General features: G+C 41.5%; 1 protein-coding gene across 1 annotated transcript in view; it reads left to right on the plus strand.

The window, feature by feature from the left end:
• TH (tyrosine hydroxylase) overlaps positions 1–17,645 on the plus strand; it is a 53,177-nt gene that overhangs the window by 18,117 nt on the left and 17,415 nt on the right. The window contains exons 4-8 of the mRNA XM_066584098.1: positions 2,030–2,118; positions 6,252–6,319; positions 9,921–9,971; positions 10,048–10,193; positions 16,222–16,357. Of these exons, the coding sequence (XP_066440195.1) occupies positions 2,030–2,118; positions 6,252–6,319; positions 9,921–9,971; positions 10,048–10,193; positions 16,222–16,357 (490 nt within the window). The remainder of the gene's footprint in view (positions 1–2,029; positions 2,119–6,251; positions 6,320–9,920; positions 9,972–10,047; positions 10,194–16,221; positions 16,358–17,645) is intronic.

Consider the following 17,645-nt stretch of genomic DNA (forward strand, 5'->3'; position numbering starts at 1 on the left):
CTGGGGACAGAAATCATCCTCCTAAATTAACTGCTTCCCCTTCATCTAGTTTTAATCTCTGTAAAAAAAATTCTGAATTCCTCACCAAGCACTTTTCTACCTTTTGAAGAGAAGCAGCATGCAGCGGGTGGTGAATATGTGCGGTTATTGTTTAACACACAACTACCACCAATGATGTAAACGTCAGATAACCCCTTTAATGGGCTGAAATTAATGGCATGCCTGGGAGCCTTTGCACGGTCCTGGCTGCCATCGCAGCTTATTGGCACCCATCATGTTGTACTGTAGATGATGGAGGTCAATCGGGTACTGGAGAGGTCCTAGATCCTCTGGTCAGTATTGACTGACTATGGCATTTAAGCAGTTAAACAGCCATGATCAGAGCCATTGCTGATGGCTGTCCAATATATATATACGCATACATATATTGTGGCATGTGGGGTTACCGGCCTGCGGATCGCCGACCTCTCAGTTAGGAATGGGCACAACACATGTAGAAAGACGTTCCATAGACTTGTGTTTCTTTAAGTCTGGCACCTGCTAGTTTTATTGATAGAACACAGCAAACGTGCAGCATAAACCAAAGTTCATAGGATGCCCTGGGTTTACAACCCACAGGGTCCTCGTCATTAACTCTGCCCGGGGAATCTGGAGGGTGTCCTTCTCTGTCAGACAGGTGATGGGCCCAAACTGATTCGCACCAGACCTCAGACTCCGAGTTCCTGCCGCAGCGCCTTCACACCACCTCTCAAAAGTCTACACTTGACATCAGGCTTCCAGCTGTGCTAAGGTGTTTCTTCCCCCTGAGTGTGTTAGAAACTGAGCTTCTATATAGTTCCTGCTACACCCATAGGTGTTTTCTCTCTGTAGGCATCAGAATAGCTCTGTCTCACACCCTCTGCAGGCCATTCTGTATATTGCACTATAGAGGGTGTTAGACAGAGCTATTCTGATGCCTACAGAGAGAAAACACCTGTGGGTATAGCTATGATATAGATGTTTCAGAAAACAGAATGCATTGCAGCTTGCTGTGTCTGTGGGGCTTTATAGCTGCAGACCACTCAGAGTGCTTGGCTGATCTATGTCCACTTCCAGGAGTACCTACAATGGACCTGTGAGGCGCAGACCATGGAACAATGGAGGAAGGTGGCCTGGTTTGATGAATCACTTTTTCTTTTACATCATGTGGACAGCCAAGTGCATGTGTATCATTTACCTGGGGAAGACATGGTACCAGGATACACTACGGGAAGAGGTCAAGCCGGTGGAGGCAGTGTGATGCTCTGAGCAATGTTCTGCTCGGAAACCTTTGGTCCTGGTTTTTGTATGGATATTACTTTGATGTGTACCACCTACCTAAACATTTTTACTGACCAAGTACAACTTTCATAACAATGGACAAAGAGTTCAAGCTGATGACTTGTCCTCCAAATACCTCAGATGTCAATCTGACTTAGCATCTGTGGGATGCAGTGGAAAAACAAGCCTGAGCCATGGAGGCCGTATCTTATAATTTCCAGGACTTAAAGAGGTATTCTGGTTACGCAAAGTTGCTGTCAATTGAATGACAAGCAAAAGTTATTAAAGATTGCAAAGTGTTTCTGCTTTGGATTTTGTGGCTGTAGACCTAAAAAACATCACCTTCTCCTGGCACTTCAGAAGTGTTTATTCCCAGGTTGTCCTAAGTACTGCCAACCACTCTTTTTAGCAAAGCTACTGTACAACCTCAGCATACCTAAAGCCACAGACGCCGTAGCAGGTTCAGAGTACTAGATTTCCAACTGCTGGAAAGCTACATGTTGCATACCACTGGTGCAGAGCAAAGGCTCCATGTCATCCTACCATGGCTATGTGGCATAAAACAAGTATGAGTATTACAAGAGCGGGAGGGCATTATGGCCAATTTTTAAAATGAATCTTGATTTTTCTAATGATCAGTGATAATAGTGACACTTTACCCCCCACCCCACCCCCCTCTCCATACTAAGTTCCTCTACTAAAAAAAAGTTCTTTACTTTCCCATATACAGTTCACTGGTTTCCTACCAAAATTGCAGACCTGGACAAGTGTCACCACTTGGTTACCAAGTTTGATCCGGATCTTGACTTGGATCATCCGGTAAGCTAGATATCTGTTATTAAATGATCAATATACAGAAATATCATGTATGATGACATGTTCATTTTTTGTTTGTCCATCAGGGGACGTGCCAGTAACAATAATGTAACTTGTTTCTTACGTATGATCCTTCATACAAATGATAATTGCTATCTCAAAGAAATAGCTAAGAGCACGGTGCACCATTATGTAACTCGCTATACCATCCATTGGCGCTCATTGCGTAAATCATCTGCTTGTGTAAAAGGACCCTTAAGGTCTTTTTAGACGGGTCAATTTATTATACCTCTGAACGATACCATCTGACAATTGGACCATGTAAGGGGCCCATAGATCAGCCAATGAACAAGTGTACAATAAATGTCGTTCATAGGCTAATTGTTCAGTTTCAGTGAGCATTAACCCCTTAAGCACATGGCCTATTTGGACCATAAGGACGCAACAATTTTTGGGGGATTTTCGTCCCCTTTTTTCAACTTTTTAATTTTTCCATCAACATGGCCGTATGAGGGCTGATTTTTGGCGTGCCAAACTGTTGTTTTATATTGGTACAAATTTTGGGTACATATAATATATTGTAAAACTTTTATCATTTTTATTTTTGGAAGGCAGTGAGAAAAAATACAAATTCTGCCATTATTTATTTATTTATTTTATAGCGTTCATTATTCAGCATAAATAACGATATATATTTTTCTGCAGATCCGTATGATTATGACCATACCAAAAATGATCACATTTTTTTAGGTTTTTCTACTTTTGCACAATAAAACCCCATTTTTTTGGAAATTTGTTTTTTTCCACATTGTTGCATTCAAAGTCCCATAACTTTTTTTATTTTTCCATCGATGGAGCTCGGTGAGGTCTTTTTTTTTGTATGATGAGCTGTAGTTTTTATTGGTACCATGTTTGGGTACATAAGGCTTTTCTTTATCACTTTTATTGCATTTTTTGGGAGGCAAAATGAACAAAATAAGCATTTTGCCTCCGTTCTCTAGGGTTTATTTTGTTTATTTTGCCGTTCAGGATAAGTAGTGTGTTCATTTTATTGTGCAGGTCGTTACGGATACGTTGATAGAAAATATGTGGGCTTTTAAAATTTCTAAATGTTTTTTACACAAGCATAAGAAATTGTATTTTTTGTTATTTTTTTGCATGGTTTTTAAAAAATATTTTTAGTTTTTTTAATATTTATTTCCTTTTAGGGGACTTAAAGCATAAACGTTATGATCGCTATGATAATGCATTATAGTACTTCTGTACTGCGATACACAATCACTTAGCATAGCGAAGTCAGGCCATGGCAGGCCCGCACACCAGTGTATGGTATCTGGTTGTCTTGACAACTCATCGGCGCTCTGTGATTACATCCCTTTCCATGCCACAATGCACATTGGTTGTAGCATGTAACGGATTAGGAGCGGTAGGCTGGCTATAAGTCACAGCCCGTTCCCATCTTGGGTTGGTGCAGGCTCACTTCAGAGCCTGTGGCATCCACAGGATGTAAATTTACATCCTGTTGCGTTGGATGCCTCCCAGCCATGACGTAAACTTGGGTCCTGTGGCATTAAGGGGTTAAAGTGCTTGTTGTTTTGACTAGCGGTCACCCATCCCCATAATACTTGGCCCAAGTAAAACGAAATGATCGACTGGTCTCGGCTCATCTAAAGGATCAACTGACACTATGGATGCCATGTCATTGAGATACATCCATTATACAACAGATCAACAGGTAGCAAAGCTTAGCTTGATGCTTAACACGTTAAGAAGATCTTTTTAATGGCATTTCTTCTGTTAACCCCTTGAGGATATGGCCTATTTTTGCATTGAGGGTGCAACGATTTTCGGGGGATTTTCAGTCCCACTTTTTAAAAACCGTAACTTTTTTATTTTTCCATAGACGTGGTCCTATAAGGACTTGTTTTTTATGTGTCAAACTGTAGTTTTTATTAGTGCGATTTTTGGCCTCAGTCAGACGGGCCTTTTTATGTGCGCATGTTACTTGCGTTTGCGATCTGCATCTATTAAGAACCAATGCTTTTCAATGGCAGGGGCCATTTGCCCGATATTTACCTGCGCAGCAGGAAATATAGGGCAGCAGATTTTAAAATTCATTTTTTTGGGATGTGAAACCCCTGGATGCTGTCCCATCCAGGGGTTTTACCTTGTGCTCAATGGGACTGGCGGCAGCAGCGCCGACCCGTTGAGAACATACAGTGAAGATCGCGATCCTCTGGCACAGCTGTGGCACAGGAGCGTGATGTTCTTCCATTGAATTCAATGGAGCTGGGGGTTACAGCTGGCTCCATTGAAAACAATGGGCTGTCGGCAAGCCCTGCAGTGATTTTCGGGGAAGGGTTTTAAATATAAGCCCTTCCCTGAAAATCATCCCTAGAATGTGTAAAAAAAAATTATATATATACTTACCTCTCCGCAGCTGCCGAGGCTCAGGCACATCCAGCCGGGTCTTCTTCCTGCACTGCTCTGAAGTCCTTTCGGCAGGGATTTAAAATCTATTGAATGACAGCTAAGAGCTGCCTCTGATTGGCTGAGCACTGTGAGAAATCTTTTTCTTTAACCCCTTCCAATCCGATTTTAGATTCAGGATTTCCTAAAAGGCTTTCTCTTTTTGCTGTTATACAACGGTGCCATCTGTGTGGGCCAGAGAGGCTCTGACAGTGGAATGGCTGGCAATAGACGATAACAATACCCTGTCGGACATCTTCTGACAGGAGCTGTACAAGCTTCAGGAGGAAGATGTCAGACAGTGGATTGGAAAGGGTTAATACATAGAGCTCATTGAGCAGTGTGTAGCCTGGAAAGCAGAAGACTGAGGCTGGATTCCCACGAACGTATATTGGCTCAGTTTTCAAGCCGAGCCGATATACGTCCTCCTCATCTGCAGGGGGGAGGAGGATGGAAGAGCCAGGAGCAGGAACTGAGCTCCCGCCCCCTCTCTGCCTCCTCTCCGCCCTTCTGCACTATTTGCAATGGGGAGAGGCGGGGCTAATTCTCGGTACTTAGCCCCACCCCGCCCCGCCCCGCCTCCTTTTATTGCAAATAGTGCAGAGGGGAGGAGAGGGGGTGGAGAGGGGGCGGGAGCTCAGTTTGTGCTCCTCGCTCTTCTATCCTCACCCCCCCTGCAGATGAGGACGACGTATATCGGCTCGGCGTGAAAATATATACGTTCGTGTGAATCCAGCCTGAAGGTGTAAAAAAAAAAAAATGCTTCTCCTTCGGGTTCTCAGCTGTGTCTGACAGCCGAGAATCCAACCTGCTCCTGCTTGATTGCAGGAACGGAGGCTTTAATCCTGGGCCGTACTTCTACTATCGGCCAGGATTAAAGCCCAGGACCAAGCCCCATATATTTACCGTAATTGGTCCTTAAGATACGAGTTGAGATAAGTTAGAAATAGCTTTTCAGTGGCTCATGATCATATAATGTGGCAGAAAGCTATGGCAGTCAAGTTAAATTCTGCTACATCTGCACAATATAGCTGCTACAGTCTGATGTAAGACACTCTTCCCCATTAGGGCTCCATCACATGAGCAGATATCCACGCGTCTTTCCGTGTGAAAAAAATCTGCATGACCATGTCCATTGCCACCCATATGTTCTATCTTTGGTAGGCATGGGTTCTTTGCCGCGCACGCAGTGCGTTTTTGTTCCGTGTGAAAAAAACGTGCAGATATCCGCTCGTCTGACCGAGCCCTCAACCAATAAAGCCAGCTCTCCTGACGATTCTGTCTTAATAAATACTTGTATTCCTCCTGAAATAACAATGCTGAAATAATCCTTTCCTTAAACTTTGTGCCCTGCCATTCCTCTGTTATTCTTCCTGGAAATGTATGAATAAATTGGCATCTGAGCATGATTGTTCCCAATCTGGTTCTGTCAGCACTGATTGGACAGTGTCCGTATGGGACCTGGTGTCCATTTATTCACAAATTTCCAGCAGGAATAACAGAGGAACACAAGATAGTGTTCTGAGAATTCACTAAAGCAGACATGTCAGGGGATCTGCCGGACCCTCTTTATTAGCAGTCACTACATAATCTGCTTGTACTTCCTATGATGTTTCTCTTTTGCTCTGTGGATACTGTTACTTCTCAATACCGTCTTCTTTTTTCAGGGTTTCTCTGACCAGGAGTATCGCAAACGGAGGAAGATGATTGCGGACATCGCCTTCTCCTACAGACAGTACGATGATGTCACTGATGTAGAATCGTATATAGACCGTATATAACATTATATATAGGGATTATGATAAAGCTACATACTGTAGATTGCTTCAGTCTAGATCAGGGGTGTCAAACTCCTTTTAACCGGTCCACATCAGCCTCAGGGCTTACTCAGATGAGAGTATGCACAAATACGTTCGCCCGTACGGAACATATTTCGCATGAACGAAGTTAGGAGATGGCAAGAGGCAGACTGATACGTCCGTGCTAGCTGGAAGATCGATTTTTTTGTGATCGAAATGCCAGTTCACACACTGGGTGTTACACCCTTCCTGTAGAATAGAATGGTAATATATGCCTAATTATCGCGAGCTGTCTTCCTTTTCCCTGTGTTTTGCGCAGGGCAGCTCCGCCCCCTTTTTTTGTTGCTGCCATAATACACAGTCATAAGCGATTTTTAATGTGCAAATACGTATTTTTATGACTGAATTTTGCTTATGCCCATGTGAATAAGCCCTAATTGTGTCCCCCATATTGACTATAGTGGTAATAATAACCCCCATAGTGGCTACAGTAGTAAGAATTACTCCCATAGGGGTTCTAGTAGTAACAGTGCCCCCATAGTAGCCTTAATAGCCCCGTAGTGGTTCCACGATTGCTACCCAGCCAGAGTCCAACAGCAGCACCGCCATTGGCCTCTGGCCGGTCAGTATCCCTACGGGCTTTACACTCGCCCCGCCTGCATCTCCGATCCGGCGTCAGCGGTAGTTCCTGCTGAGTCTGTGACCACTGACCTATCACCTCTGCACAGACGTCAGTGGCCACAAACTCTGCACTGCGCCACCGAACCGGAGCTGTAAGTGGGGTGAATAGAGGCAACACCCACTGGGATACCCTGCGTTGGAGCGGAAGTTGCTGCTCCGCCACCTATGTAGTAGATGGTGCTCAAAATTGCATGTGCAGCTCCCAGGGTCGGAGCAGCGGCTTCCACTCCAACCTTGGTGTATCCGAGAGGATGCTGCTTGGATAAAGCCTATATTAAACACAGACAGCGGGTCACATAAAATGGGGCAGTGAGCCGGATTCGTCCGGTGGGCTTTTTGTTTGACATCTATGATCTAGATGTGACGTTGCCCCCACAGGCATTGTAGGGATAATCTACCAACTTTTTTCATTTTTTGTAATACAGTATGTTAGAGTATATAGTGCTTTGTGAAAGTATTCACACCCTGGTGTTTTTCTGTTTTCTTGCATTTCAACCTGGAAGATGATTTTAAGAGGGCCGTACCATTTGAATTTCAGAACATGCCGACCACTTTGAAGATGCAAAATATTTTTTTTTTTAACAGAAATCTTTAATTTGCATAAGTATTCATCCCCTGAAAGTCAATACTTCGTTGCGCGACATTTCGTTTAGCACATTTAGACACTGCTCCGACTCCTTCCAGTTAGATGGACTTGGTTGGTGTCCAGCAATCTTTAAGTCATGGCACAGATTCTCAATTAGATTGAGGTCTGGGATTTGAGTAGACTGTTCCAAGACATTTCCATGTTTCCCTTTGGAACCCTCCAATGTAATTTCGCGGTCCTTGTCCTGCTGCACGGTGAACGTCTGTCCCAGTCTCACATCTCTGGTAGAGTGAAACAGGTTTTCCTCAAGTATTGCTCTATATTGACTACCATTCATCTTTCCTTCCCTCCTGAGCAGTTTTCCAGTCCCTGACGAAGAAAAGTCTCCCACATCTTGATGCTGCCACTTCCGGGCTTCACTGTTTAAATGGTGTTCTCGGGGTGATGGGAAATGTTGGCTTTGCACTCCTCAGAGTGTTTCCAGTGATGGCCCAAATGTTCAGTTTTAGTCTCATCTGACCAGAGAACCTTCTTCCTTGTGTCAGGGAGTCGGCCACATGCTATTTGATGGGTCCACATGTTTTTTTATGTTTTTCCTTAAGCTAACTTTTTCCTTAAATTACTTTTTCCTGTCCGTTCTTCCATAAAGTCCCACTTTCCGTAGCTTACGGCTTATAGTGGTCCTGTAGTCAGGTACTTCTATCTCTGCTGTGGATCTTTGGAGCTTCAGAGTTATCCCTAGTGTTTTTGCTAATGCCCACCTTACCCGGTCTGTGAGTTTTGCTGGGTGACCTTCTCTTGTCAGGCTTGTAGTTGTGCATATTCTTTCCATTGGATTATGATGGATGTAATGGGGCTCTGTGGGATGTTCAAAGTTTGGGATATTTTGATATAACCCAAACCTGATCTATTCTTTTTCCCAACCTAGTCTCTGATATGTTTGGAGAACTCCTTAATCTTAATGCTGCTTACTTAGTGATGTTGCAGACTCGGGGGCTTTTCAGAACATGCACATTTGAGATTGCCATCATGCGATAGATCATATGACACTTTGATTGCACACAGGGGGGGGGGGGGCCTTATTTAACTAATTATGTGACTTCTAAAGTTAATTAGTTTGATCAGACCTTATTTAGGGGTTTCATAGCCAAAAGGGTGAATACATATATAGGGGGAAATACGTACAGATGTTGTAAAGTTTATCCTGACTCTCAGTCCTCTGTCACACTTGCCATAAAACGTATGAACAGGAGAAAGACGCGACCAAGTCACAGCTAAATCTCCCGTTTTCTTACCTCATTTACACGCCCAGGCTGCGGCGTATATACGCTGCAGCATGAGATTCTGTGGTCTGGGAGAAGAGATCTTGGCGCTGCTAAAGTCTCTCCCCTTGCTGGCTGATAGTGCCAATATAAGCTCCCATAGAAGCCTATGGCAGCTGCTGGCAAGGGGAGGGACTTCAGTAGAGCTTGTCACGCTAAATTCCTTCCCTTTCCCTCCCCAGCCTATGGGAGCTGCTGACAAGGGGAGGGGGAGGGACTTTAGCAATGCAAGCCGCTGATAAGCTCCCTTCTCTTTCCCTTTTCTAACAGCTCCCATAGGAATCTATGGGAACGGCCGGTGTATTCCCGCATGAGATAGGACAAGTCCTATCTTTTCCGGCGGTGCGTAAAAGCAGCCAGCTGGAATGTGCACCATATCTACTATCTGTTCCAGACGATTTTAAGTAGCGGAAAATCGCCCATCTGAACGGATGCTTTGGAATTTAAATGCTTCAGATGGTTGCGATTTTTGGCCGACTTTTTCGCGGCAAAATAGCTGTGATAAAACGCTCGTGTGAAATAGGCCTTAGTGAGCGAAGATCATTTTCTATTTATTTGTCCTTTCAATTGCTTTTCTATGCCTTTTGTTGTGTTAAGAAAGTTAACAATAGCATATTAGCATGTCTATAGCTTGAGAGAAGATAACTTATTTCAGTAAGTTTTCACATTCAAGTTAAACTTTGCTACATCCGTACACTCTCACGACCTTTCATTTTTTTTTATTAAAAAGGTGTTTTTTCTTTCCACTGTAACAATTTAAAGTATTTTGTCAGATCCATTACATAAAATCTAAATTAAATTCCAGCTTAAAATGCAACAAACCTGAAAAAACACCAAGGGTGAAAAAACACTATATAGAGTGTCAAGAGCTTTTCTGTAATCCCACTCCCAAATGCATGTTAGGTCTGCAAATAGACACTAAACCAATGCTTTATTTTGTTTTTATAGCGGTGATCCAATACCACAGGTGGAGTACCTGCCGGAAGAGACTGCTACCTGGTATGATGAAAACACTACATATCATTTTGGAAGGTATTGCCATGGTTGAGGAATAATTATTTACTAATATTTGCAGGAAGGAGGTCTACTCTACCCTCAAGAGTCTGTACCCAACTCATGCATGTAAGGAGCATCTAGAAGCTTTTCATCTGCTGGAGACCTATAGTGGATACAGTGAAGATAACATCCCACAGCTGCAGGAAGTTTCCTGCTTTCTAAAAGGTAATAGAAAAGTAGTAGAAATGAGCAAACTTTTGAAAAGTTCAGTTTGTCCGGTTCGCTGAATTTCGTCAAGAAGTTCAAGTCAGTCGAAATTAATTTGAACTGAATCGGAACTTTACCAATACCACGATAACTGATGTACAACACTGTCTTAGGGCCCTGGAAGAATTGCATAACACTCTTCAGTCACCTAGGAGTTTATGTATGTACTTTTCAGCAGTTTTTAATGCAAAGTTAATGAAGAGAAAGAAGAAAAATAAGGAAAAAAAGATGGAAAAGAAGGAAAAAAGAAGGAAATAGAATGGAAAAAAAGAAGGGAAAAGGTTATTTTTTCCTTTTTTCTTCTTCCTTATTATTGTTCCTTCTTTTTCTTCTCCGTTTTCCTTCTTCTCGATTAGAGATGAGCGAGTATACTCGCTAAGGCACATTACTCGAGCGAGTAGTGCCTTAGCCAAGTATCTCCCCGCTCGTCTCTAAAGATTCGGGGGCCGACGCGGGTGACAGGTGAGTTGCGGCGGGCAGCTGGGAGCGGGCGGGAGAGAGAGATCTCCCCTCCGTTCCTCCCCGCTCTCCCCCGCCGCTCCCTACCCGCCGCCGGCCCCCGAATCTTTAGAGACGAGCGGGGAGATACTTGGCTAAGGCACTACTCGCTCGAGTAATGTGCCATAGCGAGTATACTCACTCATCTCTATTCTCGATCTTTCTCTTTCTTTTTCCTCCTCCTTTTTTTTCCTTTTCCCATTTTTCCTTTTTTTATCATCTGCTCCTATTGGGTTTGGCCAAGTTGAACCCAAGTTGAGGTTTGAATTCTTGCTCAACTAAACTTTTAGCAAAGTTCGAGCCGAAACAGGGTTCAACTGTCTTGGTTCGCATAACACTAGAAAGTAGGAATAAAGTTTTATCTCAGCTAAAATCTCATGTCTAGAGATTTTACCATATTGCAGGAGCAACCTGCACAGCAGCCATGTAGGAAATTGATCCTACCACCAACAGGATAAATAAGAGTACTTATTACTGTGTATTGGATTGCATGTAAGAAAGCATGCTAATAATTCCCAAGCTTTACCAAAGGAATGGTATATGGATGCGGAATCTTCTAGATACTCATATAGGAGATGCTCATTGATAAGCATTTTACTGTAATGGAATTAACAGTTGGAGCGCGAGGAGCCCAAATAATACCCATGCACAGGTGTCCTCTGTTTGTGTCTGTTCAATCTCCAGTCAATGAGTCTCATGTTTTCTTATAACTTTGTATGTATCTCACTTGTGTTCCTATAAGGGCCCATCACATCTGCATTGGGGGTTCTGTTCAGAGCCTCCAGTGCACACCCCCAAAAAATCTAGGATGAAATAACACAGTATTATGTGCTATTTTGTCCAAAATTCTGGTTGCAATACTTTATCCAAGCTGGGATAAAGGCTATTTTTTGCTGAAACGCGTTCCTTACATGGAATCTTTTAAGCTGTCTGCTTATTTTCAGTGTTTTTAAGCTGTCTGTGCACCTTCGCATGTTTTTGAATAAACATGAACTAGATTTTTTCACCAGCATACGTTAAGCAGACCATCTATTCTTACTTCTTCTATTAATCATTCCGATTGTTTAGTTTAAACTTCTAAACAATCGGAATGGGATATGCAAGGAGATAAAGGGGAGGGAGTGCTGCTGCACCGCTAAACACAGAAGCGCATATTAAAGTTTTTCGCTGTTAGCTCCTGTTAGTCCCTGCGGGAATGAGGGGACTAACAGGAGTTTACAGCAAGAGATTTAAATGTGCTGTTGTCCATGAATAAGAAATTCCCCACAGGGGGGAGAAAAGGAGTTCATATTCAGGGGAACCTCTCTCTCCTTGCAGCAGAGAGAGAGGTGAAGGAAAGCACAGGGGGAACCCCCTTCTCTGCAGGGCTTCCCTTCATCTTAGCCTGGGTTTATCTCCAGGGGAGATTAAGGAAATCCCTGTAGTGGGAAGTGAGAGGGGGACAAAGCTAGAGGGCTTCCCCGAGTGCGGGGAAAGAGGGGGAGGGGCTATAGGAAACCTCCCTCTAGCCCCACCCCTTTTCCTTGCTGTGGTGGAAACCCTGGTGAACCCCTATGGCCCCACCCTCTTTCTAGCCCCATCCCCACTCTCTCCTTGCTATGGGGGAATCCCAAAGCGCCGAGGTTTGCCTGCAAGGGAGAATAAGGAAATCCCCAGCAGCACAATGTTGGGTTTGCCTACAGGGAAGAATAAGGAAATTCCTGACATTGCACTGCTGGGGATTTCCTCATTCTCCCCTGCAAGCAAACCCCTACATCGCCGCAGCAGGGATATCACTCCAGCCCAGCTTAAATGAAGGGATGCCCCAGAGAGAAGGGTGTTTCCCCCCTGGGCTTTCCTTCACCTCTCTCTCTCCCCTCTCAGGGCAGCAGTGCCAGTTTCCTGTATTTTGTGCTGCTATATTTTTAGTCATGCAAATTCCCTCGTGCGAATGGATGAATTTTACGCAAATGGACCTCATGGAAAATCATCCATTCACGCTATTTTTGCGCAGCTAACTTCGGCATGTGTATCACGTGTCGTAAAAGAGCTCTAAAATATATCTAATTTAATAATTAAGAAATAGAAGTATATATGCAAAGACATCTAAAACGAGGCTAAAACACGCCTCACTTGTAGTAATTAGAATATATTATAATTCATTTATTACCATTGGATATTAAAGTTAAACAGAACAGTTAGTTAAACAGTCTTAGTTAGAGGAAGGACTTAATTTAGACTGATTAGAATTATTTCTCATGGGACCTTCTGTAAAATGGCCTTGAAGACGGCCCTGCATTCTTATAACAGAACAGTAATATGTGCCAAAGAAAGACAGTGAAAAGCTGTAAGAAGAGCAGATTACAAAACATTAAATGGAGGATAGGAAATCTTATAATTTCTCTTACAGTATAATCCAACTGAAAGAAGCAGTGCAAAACCGAAAAGCATAAAGGAACTCACATTTAGGGTCACCGAGGGTTGTGAATAGAGATGAGCGATTATACTCGCTAAGGAACATTACTCGAGCGAGTAGTGCCTTAGCCGAGTATCTCCCCGCTCGTCTCTAAGGATTCGGGGGCCGGCGGCGGGCGGGGAGCGGCGGGGGAGAGCGGGGAGGAACAGAGGAGAGATGTCTCTCTCCCTCTCTCCCTCCCCGCTCCCCACCGCAACTCACCTGTCACCCACGCCAGCCCCCGAATCTTTAGAGACGAGCGGGGAGATACTCGGCTAAAGCACTACTCGCTCGAGTAATGTGCCTTAGCGAGTATACTCGCTCATCTCTAGTCGTGAATGACTACATGGCTAACATCAACACATTTACAGTGGCAGAGGGTCCCTTAACCTGCAGGGCCCCTGCGTTGCTGCACAGGTTGCACATCCCTACCACTCATATCTGTAAGATAAGTGCATCCTGGGCAAGAGACACACTACTTTTGCCATAATTGATTTCCATTTTTTAATTTTTGAGAAATATTTTTCTGATGATAAAAGCAGTAGGTGCCAGCAGCAGAAGACCTGACATGTAGCTGACAATGACTAAGGCTACATTCACAGGGGTGAGCACCATATCAGGTTGAGATATTGTGCTTGCCAACATGCGATTTTCACAGCAACGCAAAGTGTTTTTGATTAAAAATTGCAACGCTTCTGTGAAATTGGGATCTTGACGCGCATGTTTGGATCTTAAGTGTTTCCGATTGACATCATCACCTTTTATGGTCCCAGTGAAATAGAGAGATAGATAGATAGATAGATAGATAGATAGATAGATAGATAGATAGATATGAGATAAATAAATAGATATGAGATAGATAGATAGATAGATAGATAGATAGATATGAGATAGATAGATAGATAGATAGATAGATAGATAGATAGATAGATAGATAGATAGATAGATAGATATGAGATAGATAGATAGATAGATAGATAGATAGATAGATAGATAGATAGATAGATAGATAGATATGAGATAAATAGATATGAGACAGTTAGATACGAGACAGATAGATACGAAACAGATAAATATGAGATCGAGAGATAAGAGATAGATAGATAAGAGATAGATAGATAGATAGATATGAGATAGATAGATATGAGATAGATAGATAGATATGACATAGATAGATAGATATGACATAGATAGATAGATATGAGATCGATAGATAGATATGAGATAGATAGATAGATAGATAGATAGATAGATAGATAGATAGATAGATAGATAGATAGATAGATATGAGACAGATATATATGAGATAGATAGATATTTGATAGATGGATAGATATGAGCTAGATAGATAGATATGAGATCGATAGATAGATAGGAGATAGATAGATAGATATGAGATCGATAGATAGATAGATATGAGATAGATAGATAGATAGATAGATAGATAGATAGATAGATAGATAGATAGATATGAGACAGATATATATGAGATAGATAGATATTTGATAGATGGATAGATATGAGCTAGATAGATAGATATGAGATCGATAGATAGATAGGAGATAGATAGATAGATATGAGATCGATAGATAGATAGATATGAGATAGATAGATAGATAGATAGATAGATAGATATGAGATAAATAAATAGATATGAGATAGATAGATAGATATGAGATAGATAGATATGAGATAGATAGATAGATAGATAGATATGAGATACATAGATATGAGACAGATAGATACGAGACAGATAGATACGAAACAGATAAATATGAGATCGAGAGATAAGAGATAGATAGATAAGAGATAGATAGATAGATAGATAGATATGAGATAGATAGATATGAGATAGATAGATAGATATGACATAGATAGATAGATATGACATAGATAGATAGATATGCGATCGATAGATAGATATGAGATAGATAGATAGATAGATAGATAGATAGATAGATAGATATGAGACAGATATATATGAGATAGATAGATTTTTGATAGATGGATAGATATGACATAGATAGATAGATATGAGATCGATAGATAGATATGCGATAGATAGATAGATATGAAATCGATAGATATGAGATAGATAGATAGATAGATATGAGACAGATATATATGAGATAGATAGATATATGATAGATGGATAGATATGAGATAGATAGATAAATATGAGATCGATAGATATGAGATAGATAGATATGAGATAGATAGATATGAGATCGATAGATAGATAGATATGAGATAGATAGATAGATAGATATGAGATAGATAGAAATGAGACAGATATATATGACATAGATAGATATTTGATAGATGGATAGATATGAGATAGATAGATAGATAGATAGATAGATAGATAGATAGATAGATAGATAGATAGATAGATATGAGATAGATAGATAGATATTAGATAGATAGATAGATATGAGACAGATATATATGAGATAGATAGATATTTGATAGATGGATAGATATGAGATAGATAGATATTTGATAGATGGATATGAGATAGATATTTGATAGATAGATAGGGTTACAGACTATTGTTTTATCCATGAATTGACTCATTTTCAATGCAGCATGTTTTATTTATCAGTTTGTCTGAGTTTCTGGCACCACCTGCTGTCAATAGTGTACTCTGCAGTTGCTATGTAAGTAGTATGAGTAATGCAGATCGGTTCTTCAAACATATAGTGAAACCAATATTTTGAGGGAGTAATTGCTCATAATAGCATACCTTTGTGCAGACATTTCTATATAGAATGAAATATTTAGCAGCAACATCATGGGATGCAACATTTTATTGTTTTGCAACATTTCTGTTATTATAACAGTGTAGCAAAATGTAGGAAAAGATACACAACAAGTCTGCTATGTTTCTTTTGCTTTATTTATTATTTCTGCCTTTTATTGAAATTCTACTTTTTTATTATTTTGCACATTATGTTGAAAAGTGAACTTACACTGAAGGTCTAGAATAAGTCTAAATGTGTTTTGGATTTGATTATATTTACTGGTACTAGACTTCCTTTCTATTTCTCACAGAAAGGACTGGGTTCCAGTTACGTCCTGTGGCCGGTCTTCTATCCGCTCGTGACTTTCTCTCTAGTTTGGCTTTTCGTGTTTTCCAGTGCACCCAGTATATTAGACATGCATCATCACCCATGCACTCTCCAGAACCGTACGTAATAAAATCTACAGTACTTTCTACCATGAGCCATTTTCTGTATAGAGCCCAAAAGTGTGTAATTACTAGTGACAAAATGAATCAATATAAATGAGTAGGGCTTACCATAAACTAAAGTGGCACATGGCCACTGGGTCAATGTCATTAAGACCATTAGATGTATACTGGGAGTAAACTCTGCTCTTTGTGTGACCAAATCCATTTGTTTTGTTACTATATGATAAGAGTTGAAGTAATTTCACAGAAAATACTAGATAAGTCATAATAGTGAGATCTATGAGGGTGTCTAAACTGGGACCCCAGCTTAAGGTAGTGGTAACCAGTCCATGTTCCTACTGGAGATGTGGCCATACATATGTGTGATCACTCTCTATTGAAGTCATTGGGAGATACAGAAATGGCCAAATATTTGGATTTTAATGTAATTCATTGCTATTCTGAAAAAATGCATCATAACTAGTACAACTGCAAGAAAATAGTATAATAAAGCGGTTGTAAGACCTCAGGACAACCCCTTCGCCATGCAGCAAAATAACAGCCAGTGATATACTCACCTCTCCTCATTCCCACTGTGTCCAGTGCCGGTGCTCAGTTCTCCAATCGATCGCTGAGCTTAGTTATTGGCTGCAGCCCCTGTGACGTTCCGTAAACCGGGCGGTACAGCAGCTGTCAACAGAGACTAGAGCGGAGGACCGATCACTGGACAGAGCAGGGAGAGGTGATTATATGTCACCAGTTGTTATTTTACTGCATGGGGAAGGGGTTGTCCTAAGGTCTTACAATTCGGACAACCCTTTAACTCATTAGAATTACTTGGATTTTCTGAATTTGCTGCATTTGTAGATAATGTGTGTAACCATGGATTGCTGTATTCATGGTCTTTGGCAATGCTCTTGTAGTCTATTCCAGTTTCATAAATCTTTATAAGGCATCTTTTGAGGTCTCCTTAAAATTGTTCCCATTAAGGCATGGCTCACACTAAAGGCCCATTTACACACAATGATGATGAGAAGGAGGATGAGCCCTGATGAGAACAATGCAGCTGTGTGCAGAGCCCAGCCCACATGCTGGGCTCTGCAAACTGCTCCCAGAGGCCCTTTTACATGCATATGAAGATGATAAAGTGTTAATGAACATGAGTGTCCATTAACACTTTATGCAAAATGATCACTAAAACTTTCAATCTTTCAAAGATTATCTTTGCATGTAAATGGGCCTTAAATAATCTTTCTTGAGGAGAGCGTATTTGTTAGTAGCCAGGCTTTATGTGACGTTACTTAAT

The sequence above is a fragment of the Eleutherodactylus coqui genome, chromosome 11 (assembly GCF_035609145.1).
Source record: "Eleutherodactylus coqui strain aEleCoq1 chromosome 11, aEleCoq1.hap1, whole genome shotgun sequence".
NCBI lineage: Eukaryota > Metazoa > Chordata > Amphibia > Anura > Eleutherodactylidae > Eleutherodactylus > Eleutherodactylus coqui.